At 35.9% G+C, this 19,890-nt stretch overlaps 2 protein-coding genes across 3 annotated transcripts in view; one reads left to right on the forward strand and one right to left on the reverse strand.

The window, feature by feature from the left end:
- GALNT5 (polypeptide N-acetylgalactosaminyltransferase 5) overlaps positions 1–4,727 on the forward strand; it is a 59,717-nt gene extending 54,990 nt beyond the window's left edge. The window contains exons 9-10 of the mRNA XM_062199840.1: positions 882–1,043; positions 2,492–4,727. Of these exons, the coding sequence (XP_062055824.1) occupies positions 882–1,043; positions 2,492–2,632 (303 nt within the window). The 3' untranslated portion in view covers positions 2,633–4,727. The remainder of the gene's footprint in view (positions 1–881; positions 1,044–2,491) is intronic.
- Positions 4,728–11,509: 6,782 nt separating this feature from the next.
- On the reverse strand, positions 11,510–15,701 carry ERMN (ermin). Of its 2 annotated transcripts, none has more exons than XM_062199864.1 (3): positions 15,461–15,701; positions 14,765–14,812; positions 11,510–12,021 (listed from the first exon to the last, which is right to left on the reverse strand). In XM_062199864.1, exons 1-3 carry the CDS (start codon positions 15,699–15,701, stop codon positions 11,510–11,512), a joined length of 801 nt encoding a protein of 266 aa, XP_062055848.1. The 2 variants fall into 2 exon arrangements, with proteins under 2 accessions (XP_062055848.1, XP_062055838.1); XM_062199854.1 differs by having other exon boundaries at positions 14,765–14,857.
- Positions 15,702–19,890: the final 4,189 nt, after the last annotated feature.

Raw genomic sequence — 19,890 nt, forward strand, 5'->3', positions numbered from 1 at the left:
TCGTGGAAAGAGTTTAACCTTTCCTAAAATAAAACAAAGCCTCTAAGAGTCCAAGTGTCTATACAGTCTTAAGCAAGGAAGCAGAATAATTTCCACCAAAGAAATTTAAGACTGTAACTTGGATCTCCTGGAATTCCTTCTTGAGTTGGAACCTAAATCAATTGGTACTTTGAACATTTTAATACTGTAAGCACTAAGGGTTGTCTGGGATTGAGAACATCTGAAATGACACCACATGCATATTTACTGATTGTACTAAATGATTTCTATTACGTTTATTGAAGGTTTAGTGTAAAACATTTTGCAGTCATTACCCCAACTCTGAGATAAATACTTTCTTAAAAATAAGAAAAATGAAGGGGCAGACATTGTGGCTTAAAGGGTTAAATTGCCACCTGCAATGCCAGCATCCCATATGGGCACTGGTTCAAGTCCGGGATGCTCCACTTCTGATCCAGTTCTGTGCTAATGACCTAGGAAAGCAGCAGAGAATGGAGGAAGTCCCTGGGCTCCTGCACCCATGTGGGAGATCAGCCATTTTTAGAGTGAAGCAATAGATGGAAGATTCTCTCTCTCTCTCTCTCTCTCTCTCTCTCTCTCTCTCTCGTGTGTGTGTGTGTGTGCGTGTGCGTGTGTGTGTGTGTGACTCTACTTTCAAATACATAAAATACATCTTTAACAAAAGAGAAAGAGAAAAATGTGAGCAGATACAGTAAGGGCCTATGCTAATCACCATGGGAAGTGGGAGATCTGAGTGCCAGATCTCACATGCCAGATCTGAGCGCCCATATTCTGAACTATTGCTAACAAAAAGGTAAGACAAAGTCCCTACCTTTGTTTGCTGCCTGGAGTGACCTTCTCTTTATTCATTTTCCTTGTAGCTTCAACAATTTAATTATACCTGGTTAAGATTTATCAAGCACGGAGGATTGTGCCTAGCCTCCATTCCTGACAAAGGAGTCCTAACCCTGAACCGTTGTGATAGTAGAAGCCAAGGGGTGAAATGGCTGCATAAATCAGCGTCAGCCTTACACCCAAAACTGGTAAGCAAATTCAACTCTCAATCCACTGGGAGAGAAAACCCTCAATGTCAGTTTCTGAGTGAGGAAGCTTTAAATGTGTTGATGACAGTCAAGACCATGTAAAAGCTCACCCAGAGAGATAAACAGATTTTTTTTTTTTTGGTAAATTGCTAAATTTTCTTCTACAAAGTTTATTTCATATCAGATATTTTAAATAGTAGTCAGAAGATTCTTATGATTAGATGACAATCATTATATTTGTTTCTCAATCATTTTTAAGGATTTATTATTATAATCCTTAGAGAACCCAACTTTTTAAAAATTGTTATTTATTTATTTATTTATTTGACAGATAGAGTTAGATAGTGAAAGAGAGAGAAAGAGAGAAAAGTCTTCCTTCCATTGGTTCACCCCCCCAAATGGCTGTTACTGCCGGAGCTACGCCTATCCGAAGCCAGGAGCCAGGCCCTTCCTCCTGGTCTCCCATGCGGGTACAGGGCCCAAGGACTTGGGCCATCCTCCACTGCACTCCCAGGCCACAGCAGAGAGCTGGACTGGAAGAGGGGCAACCAGGACTAGAACCCAGTGCCCATATGGGATGCCGGCGCCGCAGGCGGAAGATTAACCAAGTGAGCCATGGCGCCGGCCCCTCTCAATCATTTGTTTCAGTCAATTAACAATACCAAAAATAAGGTTTATAGGCTAGAATTGGTTATCATTAGTTATCAGAAAAGCTTATCAGGTTAATATGTGGAGAAAGCAAGAAGCAGTGTGCAACCCACAAGCTCTACTCTTTAGAACAAGTCTGCTTCTGCCTTCCTCCCCCTTTCCATATAAGAAGACTTTTTCTCATCCCCTGTGATTCCCAGAGACCTGGGTTCTCCTGGATACACAGGAGCCAGCTCTCACTTGCATTCAGGAGCTGTGTGCATATCTTACCAACTTTGCATTCAATGACATCAAATTGGTAGCTTTGAAACCATCTGTTGTGGGAATATTTACACCCACAGAAATCAGCAAATGCTACTGAATCAGGGTATATTTATCCAGAGGTCTAGCTATTAATATTGACCAAATACTGCTGGTCCACTGTATCCTTTCTCAAAATTAAGAAATTAACTAATTATTTCTATCATGGTATGTCTTTTTTCTTTATTGCTCTCAATCCATCAAATATAATAGATGATACCTAATTTTTTTTCTTTTAAATAACAGTTACCAGCCATATCATTATAACACTCATTTTTCCTTCCTGGAGAATTAAGTCTTGTAGCTTGAAGAGGCAAGATAACTTAGTTTGAGACAAAGACAAACAATCCTTTCCCAAGGCTATGTATATGTTATTAATTCACTTCAGGAGAATTCCTAAGGAACCAAAAACTTCGATTGCTGCACACTTTTTTATTTATTTATTCTTTCAGTTGTCAAATGGAGGCTGTGGTTAATTCTCAGATTCTCTTTCTCACTAGGTGAATCACATTATTTTTGAAAACTATCAGCAGTTGTTATGCTTAGAAGCAAATTTTTCTCAGAAGACCCTGAATGTAGCTGCTTGTGATGCAATGAAGCCACATCAAAAGTGGAAATTTGAAAAGTATTTTGAAGACTGAAGAGGAATCAATACTTTTATCTAATAATTCTGTTAGATACTGTGAAAATAGCAATGGACTTGGTGACTGTATTTCTCCAGGGTTGTTTAAATTTTTAATTTTAGCAGCATTTGAATGGAAGAGTTGGAATTACAAGAGGTGACTCAGGGAAGCAGTCCATCATTGGACTGGAGTCCTTCTACAGCAAAATGTGGCCTGTTAAATTGCCACTTTCCCACCCTGTGTGGGCACTGGTTCTGCAAGTTGCTCCCTCTGTGATTGCAGGGAACCAGGAATGAAGGCAGGCCACTTGAAGAAGCTCACAATGATACTCACAATGATTGTGTTTGATAACAGCCAGTTCTTTTGACCCACAAGTAGGTATAATCAATGAGAACTTGGTCTTTGATTTGCCATTTTTAAAATACAGCCAAAACGGCTTGAGTTTATATAGAAAGCAAACTTTGGAAAGATAACACATCTGTCACCCTGAGTACATCTATCCAGACTACATGCTTGTTTTCCTGATTGTTTGAAATAATATCGACCAACTATTAAAGACCCTCCTTGATCTAGATTACCAAATAATGCTTTTTCACAGCCTGAGGAGGTGTAAAACTTTTTGCAGAAGGAAGAGTCTTCGAATATTATTCAGTGCTAGGTATGGGCATTGTTTTAACTCATTTTGTGCTTTTAAAGCTATACTTTAAAAAAATTGTCATACAAGTAACTTCCTAGACTTACATGAGTGTTAAAAAAAGGCAAATATGGAGAAGCAGAGACACAACTCACCATAATAACCAAAACATTTACTCACAGAACACCTTGTAAGTATGGAACAAGTGGAAGGAGTTGAAGTTACTAAAGCCAAAACAGAGTGATGAAAAATATTATTTCTTTGATATGGAAATAACAATATACTTTAGATTTAGCAACATTCACAATGATGAAGTATGCAAAAAAAATGGACTCTAGCAGATTTAAAAGAACAAATAAAATGTTGGAAATGTAATGAAAGGGAAAGAGAAAGAGGTAAACAACTCTTTGGGAGAGAGTCAAGGAAAAATTTCCCTGGACTTGGCCAAAGGAGAAGGGAGATCTTGTACCACCAGCAAGAATTAAACAGCAAATCCCTCAGTGTTGACACAATGACACATGGACAAATTTGGAGGAAAATTCAATATTTCTTTGATCCAAATTGAGCCTCTAATCTTAAGCATACCAATATTTAGACATGCCAAAGAAATCTGAGAATTTAGGATGTTATTTACAATTGCTTTATTAATGGTAAATTGATGCCCAAAAGACAAATTACTTGTCTAAAAATCCCAAGCAACTTAGTAAGAGAATCAAGATTAGAATTCAAATCTCCAGATAGGGGTCATTGTCCTGCCTCAGATCATTGAACTTAGACACATGTGCCTGCATGGTACTAGAAAGACACACAACCCTCTTTCCTGGATCTTTTCCTGAATCTCTGGAGGAAGCTCTATTCTTGCTAATATTAAAATTTTTTTAACCTCTGTTAAGTTCAGATGGTGGTAAAACTGTTCATATTTAGTTCTGACTTCCTATTTCACATTTAGTTTTAATTCCAAACTAATTAGTAAAAAGTAGAGCTATAACTAAGAATGGGAAAAAGAAACATTTTTGCACATTTGTGATGTGCTTAAGATATTTTATTCAAATAACTGATTATTGCTGCTGAGATTGGAGAGTAGATGATGAGATAATTCTTTTTAAAAATAGCCCTATGAAATAAAAAACACATCAGTAACCGGTTGAATTATTGACCAAGATGAATACTTTGTGTACCTGTCTAATTCTTCAAACCACTAAAAACATGATATGCCTTTCCTCAGGTCTAGTGACTCTTGTTATCCAAAAGCAGTTTTCAGGAAGAAAAATCAACTCCTCTCAGAAAATGATAATTCATGTTTTGGGTACACTTACCTTTGGGTATACCAGCTGAGAAACTTGAATGCTTTTCTCAAAAGACTATATAGTCTATTCAACGTGTGTTCTTCCTAACTTTGACATACTCATTATATGAAGCTATATTTAAATCTATGTTATCGATATAAAAAAGGATTATTTTCAGACATGATATATTTGTTTTGGGTAAAGTTTTAAGCTGTTGTTACCATGTAATTGCTCAGTTACTCCAACATGCAAGGAACCAATCCCTAGTTGGTCATCAGCATGAGCCTAACCCTGAGGATATGCACTCATTTTGAAACCTACTACCAATATTTTTTTCTGAACATTACCCCATAAATTTTGTTTTCAGAAGACTGAGATTAAAGTTAAATGCTAGAAGTTCTCTGGTATTTCTTTTTTTAAAAGGTTTATTTATTTATTTGAAAGTCAGAATTACACACAGAGAGGAGAGACAGAGAGAGAGAGAGAGGTATTTTTTTTTTCCCCAAATGGTTCACTCTGATGCTGGCCGCAACACCTGGAGCTGCGCCATCTGAAGCCAGGAGCCAAGAGCTTCTTCTGGGTCTCCCACGCAGGTATAGGGGCCCAAGGACTTGGGCCATCTTCCATTGCTTTCCTAGGCCATTTCAGAGAGCTGGATTCAAAGTGGAGCAGCCTGGGTCTCAAATCGGCGCCCATATGTGATGGTGGCACTGCTGGCGGCAGCTTTACCTGCTTTGCCGTAGCACTGGCCCCGGGTCTCTGGTATTTCTAATGATAAACTCTTGAATGGGACATATTAGAGACCTAATAAGCACTGATTTGTTCAGAAGAGGCTGTGCTATTGGGCCTTCAGAGCTTTCTTTGGATTGGCTTAGGTTATTTTTTTTTTCTCAAAAAAAAAAAAATCTACAATTTGAACACAAGGGTAGCCTTGGTGAATATTTAACAGGATTTGTTTGATCCAAAAATGAGTTTGCCAAACCCTCTAAGTGCTTCTGCATCTTTCAACAAAATTCCTTTCTCTTTTTCAGCAGTTACCTAGGTCTTTCACCCTACTTTCCTGTAGGATGTCACAGATGCTGTTGGTAAAACCATATTTTGTCACCAGCATCAAATTTGCTCAATTCTGCTTGCTGACATTCAATCAGCTGTCATTCACAGGGCTGCAAGTCACCATGTGCCACGATCACAATGTATCATTAGCTTTGCTGCACTCATTTGGAAACATTCTCTTAGATATTAAAACTCCTTAATTCTAGCATTGCCTTAGGGATGATAGAAAGGCAAAGGTACACATAGCAGTCGGTGAGAATTTAGTATTCCCAGTCAATCTTGATTTCGTGAATGGCTTATAATGATTGTCAGGGATTCTTATGCAAGAGAATGGAGTTGAGGCACACCAGATAGCACCATCTTTATTTGTTCTAACATTTCTAATTTAACTTTCACATTCAGAACACAGGCAAGAAATTATACCTCAGAAGAGAGCCTGAACATCTTAGATTTTTAAAAAGGCACTTCAAGGGGTGAAGAGAAAAGAAAGAGGAACTAATTCTCATTGCGTACTCACTGTGTGCTGGGCACTGTATGTGCTCTGTCTCATGATGTGCCTAATACAGTAAGGTGGCTCTCATTCTCCTCATTACACAGACAAGGAAGTTGACTTCCCATAAACTGATGAGGCATTTGATCTTTCCACTATCAAGACATAAAATGGAGCATCCATTCTATCTGGCTTGAAAAAATAGTTTGTTCCACTTTGCCATGCAGCATTAATTCTTCTTTTTCCTTTTTTTAATGGGACAGCCAATATAGATGGGCTTAGTTACAAAATTCCTTAGCTGCAGAGTATTGATGGCATGAATGATGGAATGAGGTGGAGTCAAATCTCTGTGGTCTCTCTTGGGTGTTGAGTAGAGAGGAAACAGAAGCTGGGCTTCTCTCTTTGGTAAACAACTGACATGTAGGTGTAAGTGGCTACTCTAACATGATTTTCTATGATCTATCTCCTTAACTTCATGTGGAACCTGTCCTTTTGCATCTCCTAGACTGAACATGAGACAGGGAAATTAACATGTAGAGAGTTTCTTCTCTGTGAATATTCCCCCAACTTTTAAGCAAAGCTGACAGATCTCTCAATTTGAACAGAGATAGGACATAAAAAATTGGAGTCCTTCAATTTAAAATATATACCATATTTCTACTCATTGCATAGATTGTCATTTTTAATCAACATTGTCAGAGTTACTCAAAAATAGCTAAAAGCTAAAATGCCTTGAAAAGAAACACTAACCAATGCTATTATAAAAACATTTATTTTATGACAGAGAACCATTCCATGGACAGATTTGAATAAGTGATGTGTAATGATATATATCTCTGATGAGGTCTAGTGGATGGTATTCCTGGGGTGGATGGTGCCTGTATCTTAAAGAATGAAGTAAATCTGTAGAATTTGGTGGATTTCATGTCTCTATTTTCAACCTAATTGGTCAACTAATGGTTACTATTCCAATGAGGCTCCCTTTGCAATTTTATACATTGCTTTGCAAAAAAACACAAACACTAATGAAAATTCTGGTTTGCCATCACTTAAAGCAAATTCTACTATGCTGATTTCCTCATGGTGATTTTTGCCTGTTGCCATCAAATTAAAAATTAATTTACTTGAAATCAGAAGATTTCTATTTTATTATTGACAGATACTGTCAGCTTAAGAATAGTGACTGTAATTATCTCTATAAATCAAGCCTTTATATTAGATGTTGAGATTAAGAATTTTGATATCATGAATAGTCCTTTATCTTACCACTCAAAAATATTAATTTTTATAAATAAAAGATCATTCAAAAAGATTGTGCAAGACAAGTATTAAGAAAATTGTATGCCTGGATATAAAAATTTTGTACCAAAATTAGCTTCTCTTTTCATTCAATGCTCCACAAACTTTCTGAAGCAAACTTCAGTATCTGTGTGGTTACACATATGTTATGTGTGTGGGTGTCTCTGCCTGATTTTTGAATTGGGAAAAAATAAAACAATGAATTATAACATAATGAAAATGTTGAACTCTCTTTTAGGGGAATATATATATATATTATATATATTATATATGTATTATATGTAGTATATAATATATATATATATATATATATATGACTTTGTCCACAACTGACCTTCTGAACAAAAGTATCTAAACTGGACTTTCACTCTGGATACTGTTTTCCAGACTTGAAAGAGTAATCAAACCAAACCAAATTACTCAGTTTAGCATTGTCCATATGCCCCAATTCCTCTTCTTCAAACAACTGTCCAAAAGATGATAGTAGCTAAAGGAAATCGGTTTTAAAATAAGAGATTGCCAAATTAGTGAATTTTGTTATTGTACCTGAAAACCATTGTAGGTGAACAAGATTGAAACTGTGGCATATAAAAGATTTTGGAGTGAAATTGGACTTTTTTCCTTTTTTAAAATTTATGCAAAGGGAACAAATTTAGTGTGTGTCATATAAAGTATCTGGTTTTTGCCACTGACCAATTGAAATATAAAGAATCAAGTATAGAATTTTAAATTTCCAGGTAAAAGTCCAAAGTAGTTTCAGAATCCATTTCTGCATTTCTCCTGAGCTGGTAGTTAGATGCTAGATGTCATCATTCAGTTTTGTGGTTTGCCATGCATATGGGTGATTTCTTCTGCCCATTACTGTCCATGCTATGCTGCTTGTGTTGTATGGCCCAATCATCTCATTTTCTTCATGAACTCTACACACATTGTCATGTTCATTTTTATTGTGTTATGTTACTGTCTGATATTTTAATATTGGTAATTATAACCTTTGGCATTTTTTATAGCACTCTTGTTTTTATGGTGCAGTGAAAGTTTATATTTTAAGGAATGTGGTTGCCTTCCTCAAATGGTCAAACATTTCTTCTTTATGGTACTCTGTATTTCATCCTTTTCCATAATTCTCTATTATTACTTACATGTTAAATGTTTTCTCTGTTGTTTTGAAAAACGTAAACATCCATTCTCCACTTGAAAATGTGCCAAAAGTACTACCCCATGTAAATATGCAGAAACAATTACTATGAAAATGTCCACATAGTTGCAATGAATTATCTTGATGACTACAAAGATAATTATATGTTTTCTCAAGTTGTTGGCATTAATATACAACTAAAACAATGTGCTTCTTTAAAAATTATAGAAATTTTCCATCTATGTTACATATTTTCCACTAGAAATTCTGTATCCAATTTCATATACAATCATTTTAAGACCTTTTTGAAATAAATAATATTCATGAATTAAAATAAGATCTTTTGTGATTTATGAAAAAGCATTTATTGATAGCCTTAATTGCTGTTGATATGCAAGGGCTTTCTCAAAACTTTAAAAGGCAGTTAAAGAAAATGAAGTCTTGAAACAGAAACAAAGACACAAACTTTCATTGAGAACAAATGAAACACAGCAGTGCTTTATTTAAAGTGTTAATAGATAGTTGATACATTCTGGTAAATTCTGAGTCTTCAAATGTAACATTGTATGAAAGACACATTTTGAATTTGCAGAGGTATTATTAATTCCTGTTCATCCAACAACAAAGGAAAAGAAAATTCACGTAAGAAATGACACATTTACACAGGAAATCAATTTTCTCTCCCTTCACTAGCCAGGGTTCTTGCCAGCCCTGAATCTTGAACACAAAAGCTCAGGTACCCTTTCATGTATAGTTACAAATTCATATTCTGAACCATGTCCCATCTGTGTTTCCAATATGTTAAATATTCACCATGCAATCTGAACCAGACCTTTGGCTTTCCTAGGCTACCAAGATTCAAGCAGACACCCATCACCAGATTGTTATTTAAGGCTACTTAACTCCGTGGTCTTTCTGTAAAATGGCAGTAGAGGGCAATGCACACCAGTGCAAAAGAACACTTTCAGTGATCTCTTGCAGCTACCTTGTCTCAAACATGAACTTGAAGCAATTAAACACAACCATCAGTAGTTTTGTTTACAGAATGTTTTATGCTTGGTTAATTGGTGAGAACACAAAGCTGAATAAACTAGGGCTACTATACAGTGTCACCCATGAGGGCTAGTTGCTTGACCATGTCACACAGCCATAGACCTCCCACCTCACTTCAGTTCCACAAGAAGTCATTACCTCTGTTGGAGTATATCAGATTACATGATAGAGAACACAACACTGTGCTTTCAAGTAAAGAGAACATTCTAGGGGTTAGCAGTAAAACAGAAAAGAAAATAGGTGGTCCAGGTGGAAATACTTAGAAGATATAAATGAAACAGGAAATTGTCCTCATGCATCAACTTTCTACCTAACATTATCAATAATCCTACTTTCCCTCACTTTATTCTACAAATTGACACTCATGTTGGTTCCATAGATTAAGGGTAATCGCACTTGAAATGGTCATGTGGTCAAACATTCCTTTGAAAGAATAAAAGGAGCACTTCAATTCTAAATTCAGAATTGAGCCTTGTAAACATTAGACAATAGTGTATTATACCATGAATATATTGCATGATCAGCAAGAATTAAAGAAGTTGCCATTAGAGTGTGTGGGATTTGTTACACATAAATAAGCGATACTCTAAGAAGTACTAACCCAGAGTTTTTCACCAAATGAGGCAGAAATAAACAAAGGATTGAATAGCACAATGAAGACTGTATTACATCTAGACAATAAGGTATTGTCCTTTTCTTTGAAGCGCTAAAAGATATCTTTATCTGTGATAACAGAAAGTTCAGGGTAATATATATGGAAGCAAGAAGTGAAAATTGTGGAACAAACTATCAAAGAGTATAAATATAGACACTCTCTTTTCATAAATATTCAATACATTATTTGACACATTGGTTTGAGTGAAGCTCCACAAGCACAATTTTAAGCATCTTGATTTGGGCTGAGGTCCAGTAAATTATGTATTCCTAACAACTATCAGAGCTTTCTCACTAAAAATACATACTCACAATCCACTTTGAAAATATTCTAAGATAATTATTTCCATTTTCATAGAAACTAGTACAGTTATGACTAGCGTTGTCTCAGGTTTATAAGGGGAGAAAATTATTCTGAGATACTGTTAATAAGAGAAACTGTGGTAATAGAGGGACATTTTCTTAAAATTGTGCTAAAGCTGTCATTTTTATTCTTAATGACTTTAACTGCGCTAGACAAGATGTTATTTTAAGTCACAGGAAAAAAAAAAAGTATCCAATATAACTCTTTAGCCTATTGCCCACCAATCTTCTACCCCCTCCCTCCATCAACATCACAATGGGTTGAATTCAGTTTGAAAGCATAAAGCCAACATTTAGCAAACAAAATTCTCCTGACAGACAGTTGCTCATTCCCTCTAGTGAGAAAGTACAGAGAACTGTAACACCTACAAAGGAGATTTATAGAATCTTCACTCTGCATGTGCCATGGAAAACCACTTACAATTTCTTTGAGGGATAATAGGAAAAGTAAATAATTTTGAAAATGGATTTTTCAGAGTCTACAAAACCATGCTTAAAAGTAAAAGAGGTTTAATATTGGACTTTCCATAATCCTGATGTAGAAGAAGAAAGACACACGCAAAAAATATAGGAATCATTTCAACCGTCCTTCTTTCATTTGATGACTCTCTTTCTCAGCATTGCTTCTTTTAAAGCTAAATCAGGCCAGATTCCCTAGTGGGGACTAGTTGTTTAGTGCTTACCACACAATGCTGTATTAGTGATGTTTTAAAAAGCAAATATCCAAGAACAAATCTAAATCTTTGTGATTTGAAGTTAGCAGACTGGATTTTAAGTTGTTCCATATTATTCTACAGGGAAAAAGAAAGTAAGCTTGCACATCTTTCATGTGGGTAACTCAAATAAGGAGTAGAAAGATGCATCTCAGGACAATAGGATTAGCTTCTGCTTTAGTGGGTGTGAGCATTTCTCAGTTCCAGTTAGTTTATAAATGCATCATAGACTCAAACTCATCAATTCTTTGCTTTGTGTTCCCTTTCCTGATTTTCCGATAGGATATTGTATTGTATCTTGAGTAAGCATTTCGGGAGATATCACTCTTCTTTCCTAAGGTTGGCTGCTCATCGGGTGTCACAGGTTGGGAACCAGGACTGCTCAGTGGGGTGTCCTCATTTACATCACCTTCCTCCTTAAATTGAGAACCCTCTTCATATTTTTTCTTAAATTCTATCACTCGAACTTCATCTTCACCATCATTGCAATCATCATCATCATTATTAATTTCTTCCTCCCACACCTCTTGCTCCTGGTCATGTTTAGAATGCAACATGTCAGCTTGGGTGGGCTTCCGAAATCCTAACCATTCAATTTCAGTTGCCTCATAAGCTTTGTTCTTATCCACATCTTCTCTCCCTTCCCAAGGTCGTTCCACAATCCTTTCTTGTCTACTTATTTCTTGGTTACTGCTGCTCAGAGGAATCTTCTCCCATTGATGTCCTGTGGGAAGCACAATACCCAGCTGTCATTTTGTTATCTCTAAATGAATTTTCTGGACAATCATTTCCCAACATGTGTTTGCTGAGATATAATTCTATGGGTTACTGAAAGTTTTCTACAAGCAGGCTACACAGTAAAATCAGTTTGGAAAACACTGGATTAAATATAGTCAAATAAGCTTCTTCAGAATTTACTCAAGCCAATGAATGTTGTACATCTCCAAGAAACAACTTATTTGACTATGGAACTGTGTTGCTGGATACTACTGAATTTAGCAAGAATGGAATTTTCTGAAACACACTTAAACATCTTTTCTAGAGTCTACCAACTGGATATATGAATATACAAAGTAAAATTTTGGATCTCTCTCTCTCTCTCTCTTTCTCTCTCTCTACCATACACACACACACACACATATCCTTCAAGGAAAGTTAGACAAATACCTCAAGGGAAAAAAGTTATCTTTCAAAAGTAAAAACACTGACAGCCCATGTCTTGTCACAGTCATTAGAATAGCACAATTTCTACTTGACATGTGAGTTGACTTAAAACAGCCATGTAGAAAAGGAGGAGTGGAGGCCCTTAGATTTTCAAGAATCATGCCCTGGTCTAACCTAGGCATCAAGTCCAAAATGATCTGATAACAATCTGCCATTGATTTCTTGAGCCAAGATTTAAAAATCATAGTGAGGTCATAACCACATAATGCTAGATAAGTTTGTAGTTTTAGGCATGTTTCTAATGACAATTAATTTGTTCAAGTTCTTTGGTATCCTGCAATTCCTTTTACCTGGCTTAACTTACTGCAGTCATGACCACTCACACAGCTAGATCATATCAGTATACCATCAACAATATTTACTGATCATGCTAAGAATTGATTATAAAGAAGAAGAAGTAGTTTCCACCCCTAAGGGGCTTTTGTGAGAAGCCTCAATTTATAATGTATGCTACTCAGAAATGCTGTCTGGTTACCTTGCTTTCCAGATCTGGGTTCCCCACTCCCTATAGGCCCATAAGAGTGTGTAAATGAGGTGAGAGGTAATCCTCCTCTTTGTCCTTTCCTTTCACAATTCTCTACTTTTTTCTGAAAGGTGTCCACAACTTGTTTATTTTCATCCATGATTTTAAATCTTATTTTCCTCTTTTTCTGTTTTCCTGTTTTAAGATCAAATTGTAAGCTTAAAGAGATATATAAAAATGAATTATTATCCATAACAAGAAATAAAACATATAGCTACTGTCAGCTGTTTCCAGTCAATGTTCTATATATTATAATATGCGTTAGAATGTTGCAGTGATTTTAAATTTTGCTTCATTTTTTGCATTTTTCCACAAGAACAAAGAATTGGATCTTTTTGTTCATATTCATGAGTCAAGCATATGATTGTCATGTATGAAATTATTCTCTGAATTTAAACTATAGTTTTTCTTCAATATATTTAGCATCTTTATATTTTTCAGTCTAGGAGATTGAAGGTTTTATAACTGGTTGTCATTGTGGAAATAAAATTTGTGCCTCTGTCATAGAGGGAAAACAAATGAATCCCCCACCAAACACCCAAGGATTCATTCAGGGAAAAAATCACCACCGAGACTGTCTAGTTTAAAAATACAAACTGCTTTCATTCTTCATCTGATCAAAATGAATGATCCTAGAAAACTGTTGTTGCAGTGGATCTTCTGATAAGAATGAAAGGAATTCCAGATAGAAGATGAATCTCCCTGCTTCTGAAGCCCTGGCACATTAGAAGCAGAAAGGTGAGGGCAAAGAAGTTATTCCATTCATTGTTAGGGAACCAAGTCCTATGAATTATCTCTGGTACTGCATCAGCTTGACAATGGCTAATATTTCTTGCTATAATTTTCCTTAAATATATACAGTTGGTCCATAGAAACAGTTTAAGAGGTGTCCAGCCAAATGGATCAAACCCAGGAAAAGGGTTTGCCAGTCATACCTGACTCCCTTGGCATCTACTAATATTATAATCAATGATGTCTTCAATATTTGGATAGTTAAGGTCCTAAGTATGCTAACCTGGTTAAGTTTAACAAGCTGACTTTAATTGAGATACATTGTTTATGGCTACAAGTGATGAAAGGAATGATGAGTTCATAGGCTTTACCCAGTTCTTTTTTTTGGAAACTACTTGAATGTAGATGTCTCAGAAGAAAAATGTAAAGGATTTTGTGTTTATTTATCTATTGAGTTTATTTGAAATTTCATAAGAGGTTCTTGTTATCACCATTTTCTTGAAGAACATAATCAAAATTAACTTAATCACCTCAGGAGCATTCTTTGACAAGAAATAGTTAACCATTTTGTACTTAGAGCAGTGGCCTAGAATTTTCTTATATAGTAAGTCAAATTATAAACTAAATGTCACTAGTATTCTCCTAGGATTAGCCTTTTTTTTTTAAACATTCATATTTTACAAGATTCCTGACAGATTTGGAAACATAATCAAAAGGAAAGTTGATTTAGTGGACTAACTTATTGAGAGACAGATGTCATACCAATCAGCTCAGCCAGTCCAGGAGTGCAGACCTTGAATTGTATGCAATGCTTTCCAAGGTGCAATCCACAGCTAACTCAAGACTCTGTTATCTGCCTGTAACAACTTTGAGAGTTTGAATCATTGCCTTGATTGATTTTTCAACCCCAGATTCAGGCAGCATTCCATGTAAAAACTGACTTTCACATTCAAATAATTTCTGTATACTAAAGTATTATTGCTGTTACCTTCTCTGAATGTCATTTCATCAGCACTTGTTTCCTGAAGAGAAATGTCTGTGATAGCCTTATGAACAATAAAGAGGTTCTCTTCTGGGTTTTCTGGGGGAAAATGTATGGTTAGTATTTTAACATTTAAAATATACATAGTTCATGGGGTAACAAATTATCAACTAGATCAATTTCTTCAAGTTTAATTATGACCACTAAAAGTTCTTTTTTGACTCTTGATTCAGATTTTTATTGATCCCTCTTAACAATTATTTAATGTGTTTGTTGATAATCTCCCTTTGATATCTATACAAAATGTGGAACCACAAATTCATCCTCAGGTATATTTAGGAAGAAATTTTAAAATTCTGAATTCTCTTTGTTCAACTAATAATGGAGCTATCAACAACAATAATAAATAATAGTTGTTAACAATAGTTGCTAACCAATTAACCAGCAACACTGTAAAAGTAGGTACTATTATTCTGCCTTCTACCAAAACAACTTGAGCTTCAGGAGACAAGGAAAATTGTACAATGCCTATAACTCTCCTTGAAAATCCTGAGTTTATTCTTTGTGCTGTGAAGTCCTAGTAGAATAAGAGGCTACCTTTTGGGGATATTCAGCTCATTCTTGTCTTAACAGTGCATGAAAAAATCCTAAGTGAGTTTATAAATCAAAACAAGCAAATTTAGGAGAAGGGAACTACTTTACCTTTTGGAATATGTTCATCGGTGGACCAGTTGAGCAGCACATTCCCTTGTGACTTTCCACTTTCCTGCTGATTTCCTTCTGGGGGTAAATCTTCCAGACTGGGTTCTTCCCTGCAGAATGGCAGAGTACTGTTCACATCAGTTGGTTCTTCATTGGTTTTAGGGATTGCTTGTTGGCCATTTTCAGGTGGTTTTTCCCCATTACATGCAACCTGACTTAATATTGCTGGAACATCCGTCATAATGTACAATTCAGTCCAATAACAGATCTTTGGTAAGCTATCTTCTCTTGCCTTCAAGTCCAGTAGTTCCAACTCCTACTCTAACAGTCCAAATATTTCACTTTGCACAAATGAAGATTCTTTTCGTAAAGGTGTTCAGACAGAGCTTGGAACAAATGCAACAGGATTTGTCAGATTTCAGGAGCCCATGAGCAAGAACCAGCCAATCATTATCTTCTTTGTAGGTCAGCAGCCTCAGTTGGGGGAATTAATGGCACCCTTTCGATTTACATAAACAAACAATCTGAAGAAATCAGGCTTTTGTGCTGGCATGTGGAGGGGGACTTTCAGCTTGTCAGTCCCCTCTGGGAACAGAGTTTTTTGTCCCTTTTCATAATGGCTCATTGTAATTTTCCTTGTAACAGGAGCCACGATTGTTCCACAGCTTTAATCCAGAGAGAATGACCATCTTGAGGCATATTAGTTCTGTGTAACCAGCTTAACATTTCCAAACAGATTTTGTTCAAGTAAAACCTCAGCTATTTTGTAAAGGACAATAGCATCATTTCGTATTTATTAAAGAATAAAAACAGCTTATCAAACCACCTGTATACAGGACAATTTTATTGTAAATACTTCTGGCAGCAGATTTGACAGTTTTTTTCAGGAGACCAAGGAAGGGTCTTAACACTAATGACTTTATAGCAATACCAAAACTTTCAAATTTTTGAGCAATTCATTTAGCCAACAGGTTCTTAAATTTGTTTATTTATAACAACTAATGCTCAACCCTTACTTTAAAACCCTCAAGTAATTTTTCCCATAAATTTTTCACTTCTCACAATCAGAATTATTCTTTGTATTCCATATTGATAACACATGATGTAGATACAATCGTATAGCACAAATGTAGCCTGCCTTGGCGGCAAAGATTGATTATGTAAAGCATTTCCTATTGACTATCGTTTCCTTTTTAAAGGAACAAATTAACTCTTTTTATATTTTTGTGTTCTCTTATGGTACATAATGATTCCCAAGTCTTTGCCCTTGTTGTCTCATCTTTGAAATGCCCGTCTCTTCCTCAAAACCAAGTCCTGGATATGGTCAGCACTTCTGAGTTCTCAAATCTTATACTTTAATATCTTCTCCCTTATGACATCATCTCTGACCCATTGGATTAAGATGGCACTCCTGTTATCCATTATCATTGCCCTTCAACTGTGATTGCACAATTGTCTACATAGTGTCTCATTCACTAACTGGAATATAAGCTTGCTGGGGGCAGGAACCATTTTTATGTTTGCATGGGGTCTCACATCTGTCTTGGCCTAAGTAGGTGCTCATAAAACTGTATATATTTGAATATGTGTGTGTGTGTATTTGAATCAATGAATGCATTTTACTCCAAACAAATATATTTGACACCTTTTCTGTAAGAGGAGAGGAAGAATAGAAGTTGAAGTGTAATTGTATATTTTTCACCCTTAAAAGTGTGCCCAGGGCTTGGCCCAGTAGAGACAATCAACATCAGGGAACTGTGGTATCATCCCTACTCCCATGACCTTGGAAGACACCTCTGATATATCCTAGGACTTCCTCCTTTGTCATCACAAGCATGTCTGTATCCAGCACACTGCTTCTTTGTTTTTTATTTCTTTTCATAGCACTTATATGCCACACACTGTTCTAATTATGTTACAAATAGTAATACATTTAACCTTTAGAACTGTCCTGTGCGGTGTGTGCTATTAATATTCCCATTTTACTGACTAGAAAAAGGAAGCACAGATTTAAGAACTTGGTCAAGGTCACACAGCCAGAAACCCTACTGACATGTATACACAATGTTGATGAAGCCAAGTGCCATCTCTGATATGCATGTCTACGTATCACGTATCTTTGAATCAAGTATTCCTCAGGGATTCAGACTTTTTAAAAATATTTATTTTATTTATTTGAAGGGCAGAGTTGCAGAGAGAGAAGGAAAGGAAGAGAGAGAGAAAGAGGTCTTCCATCCACTGGTTCACTCCTCAGATGACCACAACAGCCCCAAATGGCCATAATGGCCAGTGTTTGGCCAGGACAAAGTCAGGAGCCAGAAGTTTCATCCAGGTCTCTCACATAGCTACAACAGCCCAAGTGTTTGGGTCATCTTCCACTGCTTTCCCAGGAGCATTAGTAAGGAGCTGGGTAGGAAGTAGAGCAGCCGGAATTCCAACCGGCACCCATATGGGATGCTGGTGTTACAGGTAGCAGCTCAACCTGTTACACCAAAATGCAGGCCCCAAGGGATTCAGAACTAACTGTTGTGGCAGCATAGGTGGCTGTAGCTGTAAATGGGCAGCAGAGGTCCCAAGGAAGTATCAAGAAAACAATTGCTGACAGTGTTGAATGACACCCTCTGCAGGAAAACCAACTAGGGAGCCCACTATCGAAAAAATTGTCAATGGCATCAGACGGGGGCATGTGGAAACTAAGATCAAAGCTTAAAAACAAACAGGCACATACTAGATTATGAAATCCCTTCAGGCAAGAAGTGATACTAACAGCTGAACACCCGCAAGTGGGCATAGAAATGTAGAAATACTTAGATTTGCTTCAAAGGAACTGTCTTCAATTATTCCCTGTTCCTTTTAAACCATCAAGTACCAAAATTCAGGAACACAGCAAAGCTTAGGGATTTTAGGTTCGTTCTCCTCCTACCCCTGGATTTCTCTTACCCTATAGCAACATGTAGCTCTTACCTATATCCTAGATTTTATGAGAATTTACTCATTTAGTTAGTTTGAGATTGTCTTTTTTAAATGCTGTACTTTGACTTTATGACATTAGAAATTTTTCAGATCTAGAAAGATAAAACAATGATACAGAGCTCTGTCAACCTCAGCTACCCAGTGTGCTCAGTTCCATAAAATTTTGTTTTTTATGTAGCCCTACAGAACAATGGAGATTAGGTATATGGTGTATAACTTTTTTATATAAAAAAAAAAAGATGGCAAAATGAAACACATTTAACACCAAGATGAATCTATCTTCTAAATAGAATACAGTGTACTTTGTCCAGAAGGAGGTAAATTGTCAACCAAGACTTAGAAAATGTGCTGGAACTGCACTAATGACTCTTAATTAAACACTGCTTCATAATGAATCATAGCTGTTCATTTCACATAGCTCACTGAAGTATTTGGCTCTTTCTATCATTTATTATTCTTAATGGTAAAGGACAGCATAAAAAAGTAAGGGCTATCAAGTCTGTAGCAAAATATGGTCATGAAAGGGTCATGTGAATATCCACGTTCCCTTTGTCAAGTGATAAACACTTAATGTTGGCTACATTAGGTCCAGAAGCCATATTTGGAGAAACATCATAAACATTGTTCTCTAATGATGTGTGAAAGGCCAAACCACAAATTAATGTTGTGGCTAAGAGAGGCCCAGTACACAGTGGATAAAAACAAGATGTAAAAGATAATTTTTCCTCTTGACCACTTAGAGTCAATTCATTTTGTATTTTTAATGTACACATTTCAATGTATTTATTCTTTTATACATTATTTAAAATGCATAATAAAATAATTTTCATAATATGTATAAACTTCTAGGCTAAAATATTTTTAAATAATTTTAATTTAAAAATATACCATATGTATAAAGTTGCACATATTTATTGCTCACCTTGTGATGTTTCATTACATGTATACATTGTGTAATTCCCAGAGTGAATATTTTTATCCTTTCAAGCATTTATCATTTCTTTAGACTGAAAAGATTCAAAAATCTTATCTTGTAGTTATTTAAGAGAGAAATATACAATCAATTAATATTATCTATTTTCACCGTATCGTGCAATAGAACCCTAAAACTTCTTATTCCTATAAAGCTATAGCCTAGTACCTGCCAATCAATATTCCCCATCTAACCCTCTCCACTTCCCTCCCCAGCCATTTTACACAAACACACACACACACATTATATAATTTTTAACTTTATTTAAGGTATACAAATTTCATGTATTTTATACATACATATTCAGGAACACAGTGATACTTTCCAACTTACCCTCCCTCTTGCCCACTCTCTCACCCTTCTTCATCCTCCCTTGCCTATTTCTATTCTTATTTTTTTTTACAAAGATCTATTTTCAGTTAATTTTGTACTCATAAGATTAACTCTACACTAAATAAAGAGTTCAACAAATAGTATGAAAAAA

This window comes from Lepus europaeus, chromosome 1 (assembly GCF_033115175.1).
Source record: "Lepus europaeus isolate LE1 chromosome 1, mLepTim1.pri, whole genome shotgun sequence".
NCBI classification, from domain to species: Eukaryota; Metazoa; Chordata; class Mammalia; order Lagomorpha; family Leporidae; genus Lepus; species Lepus europaeus.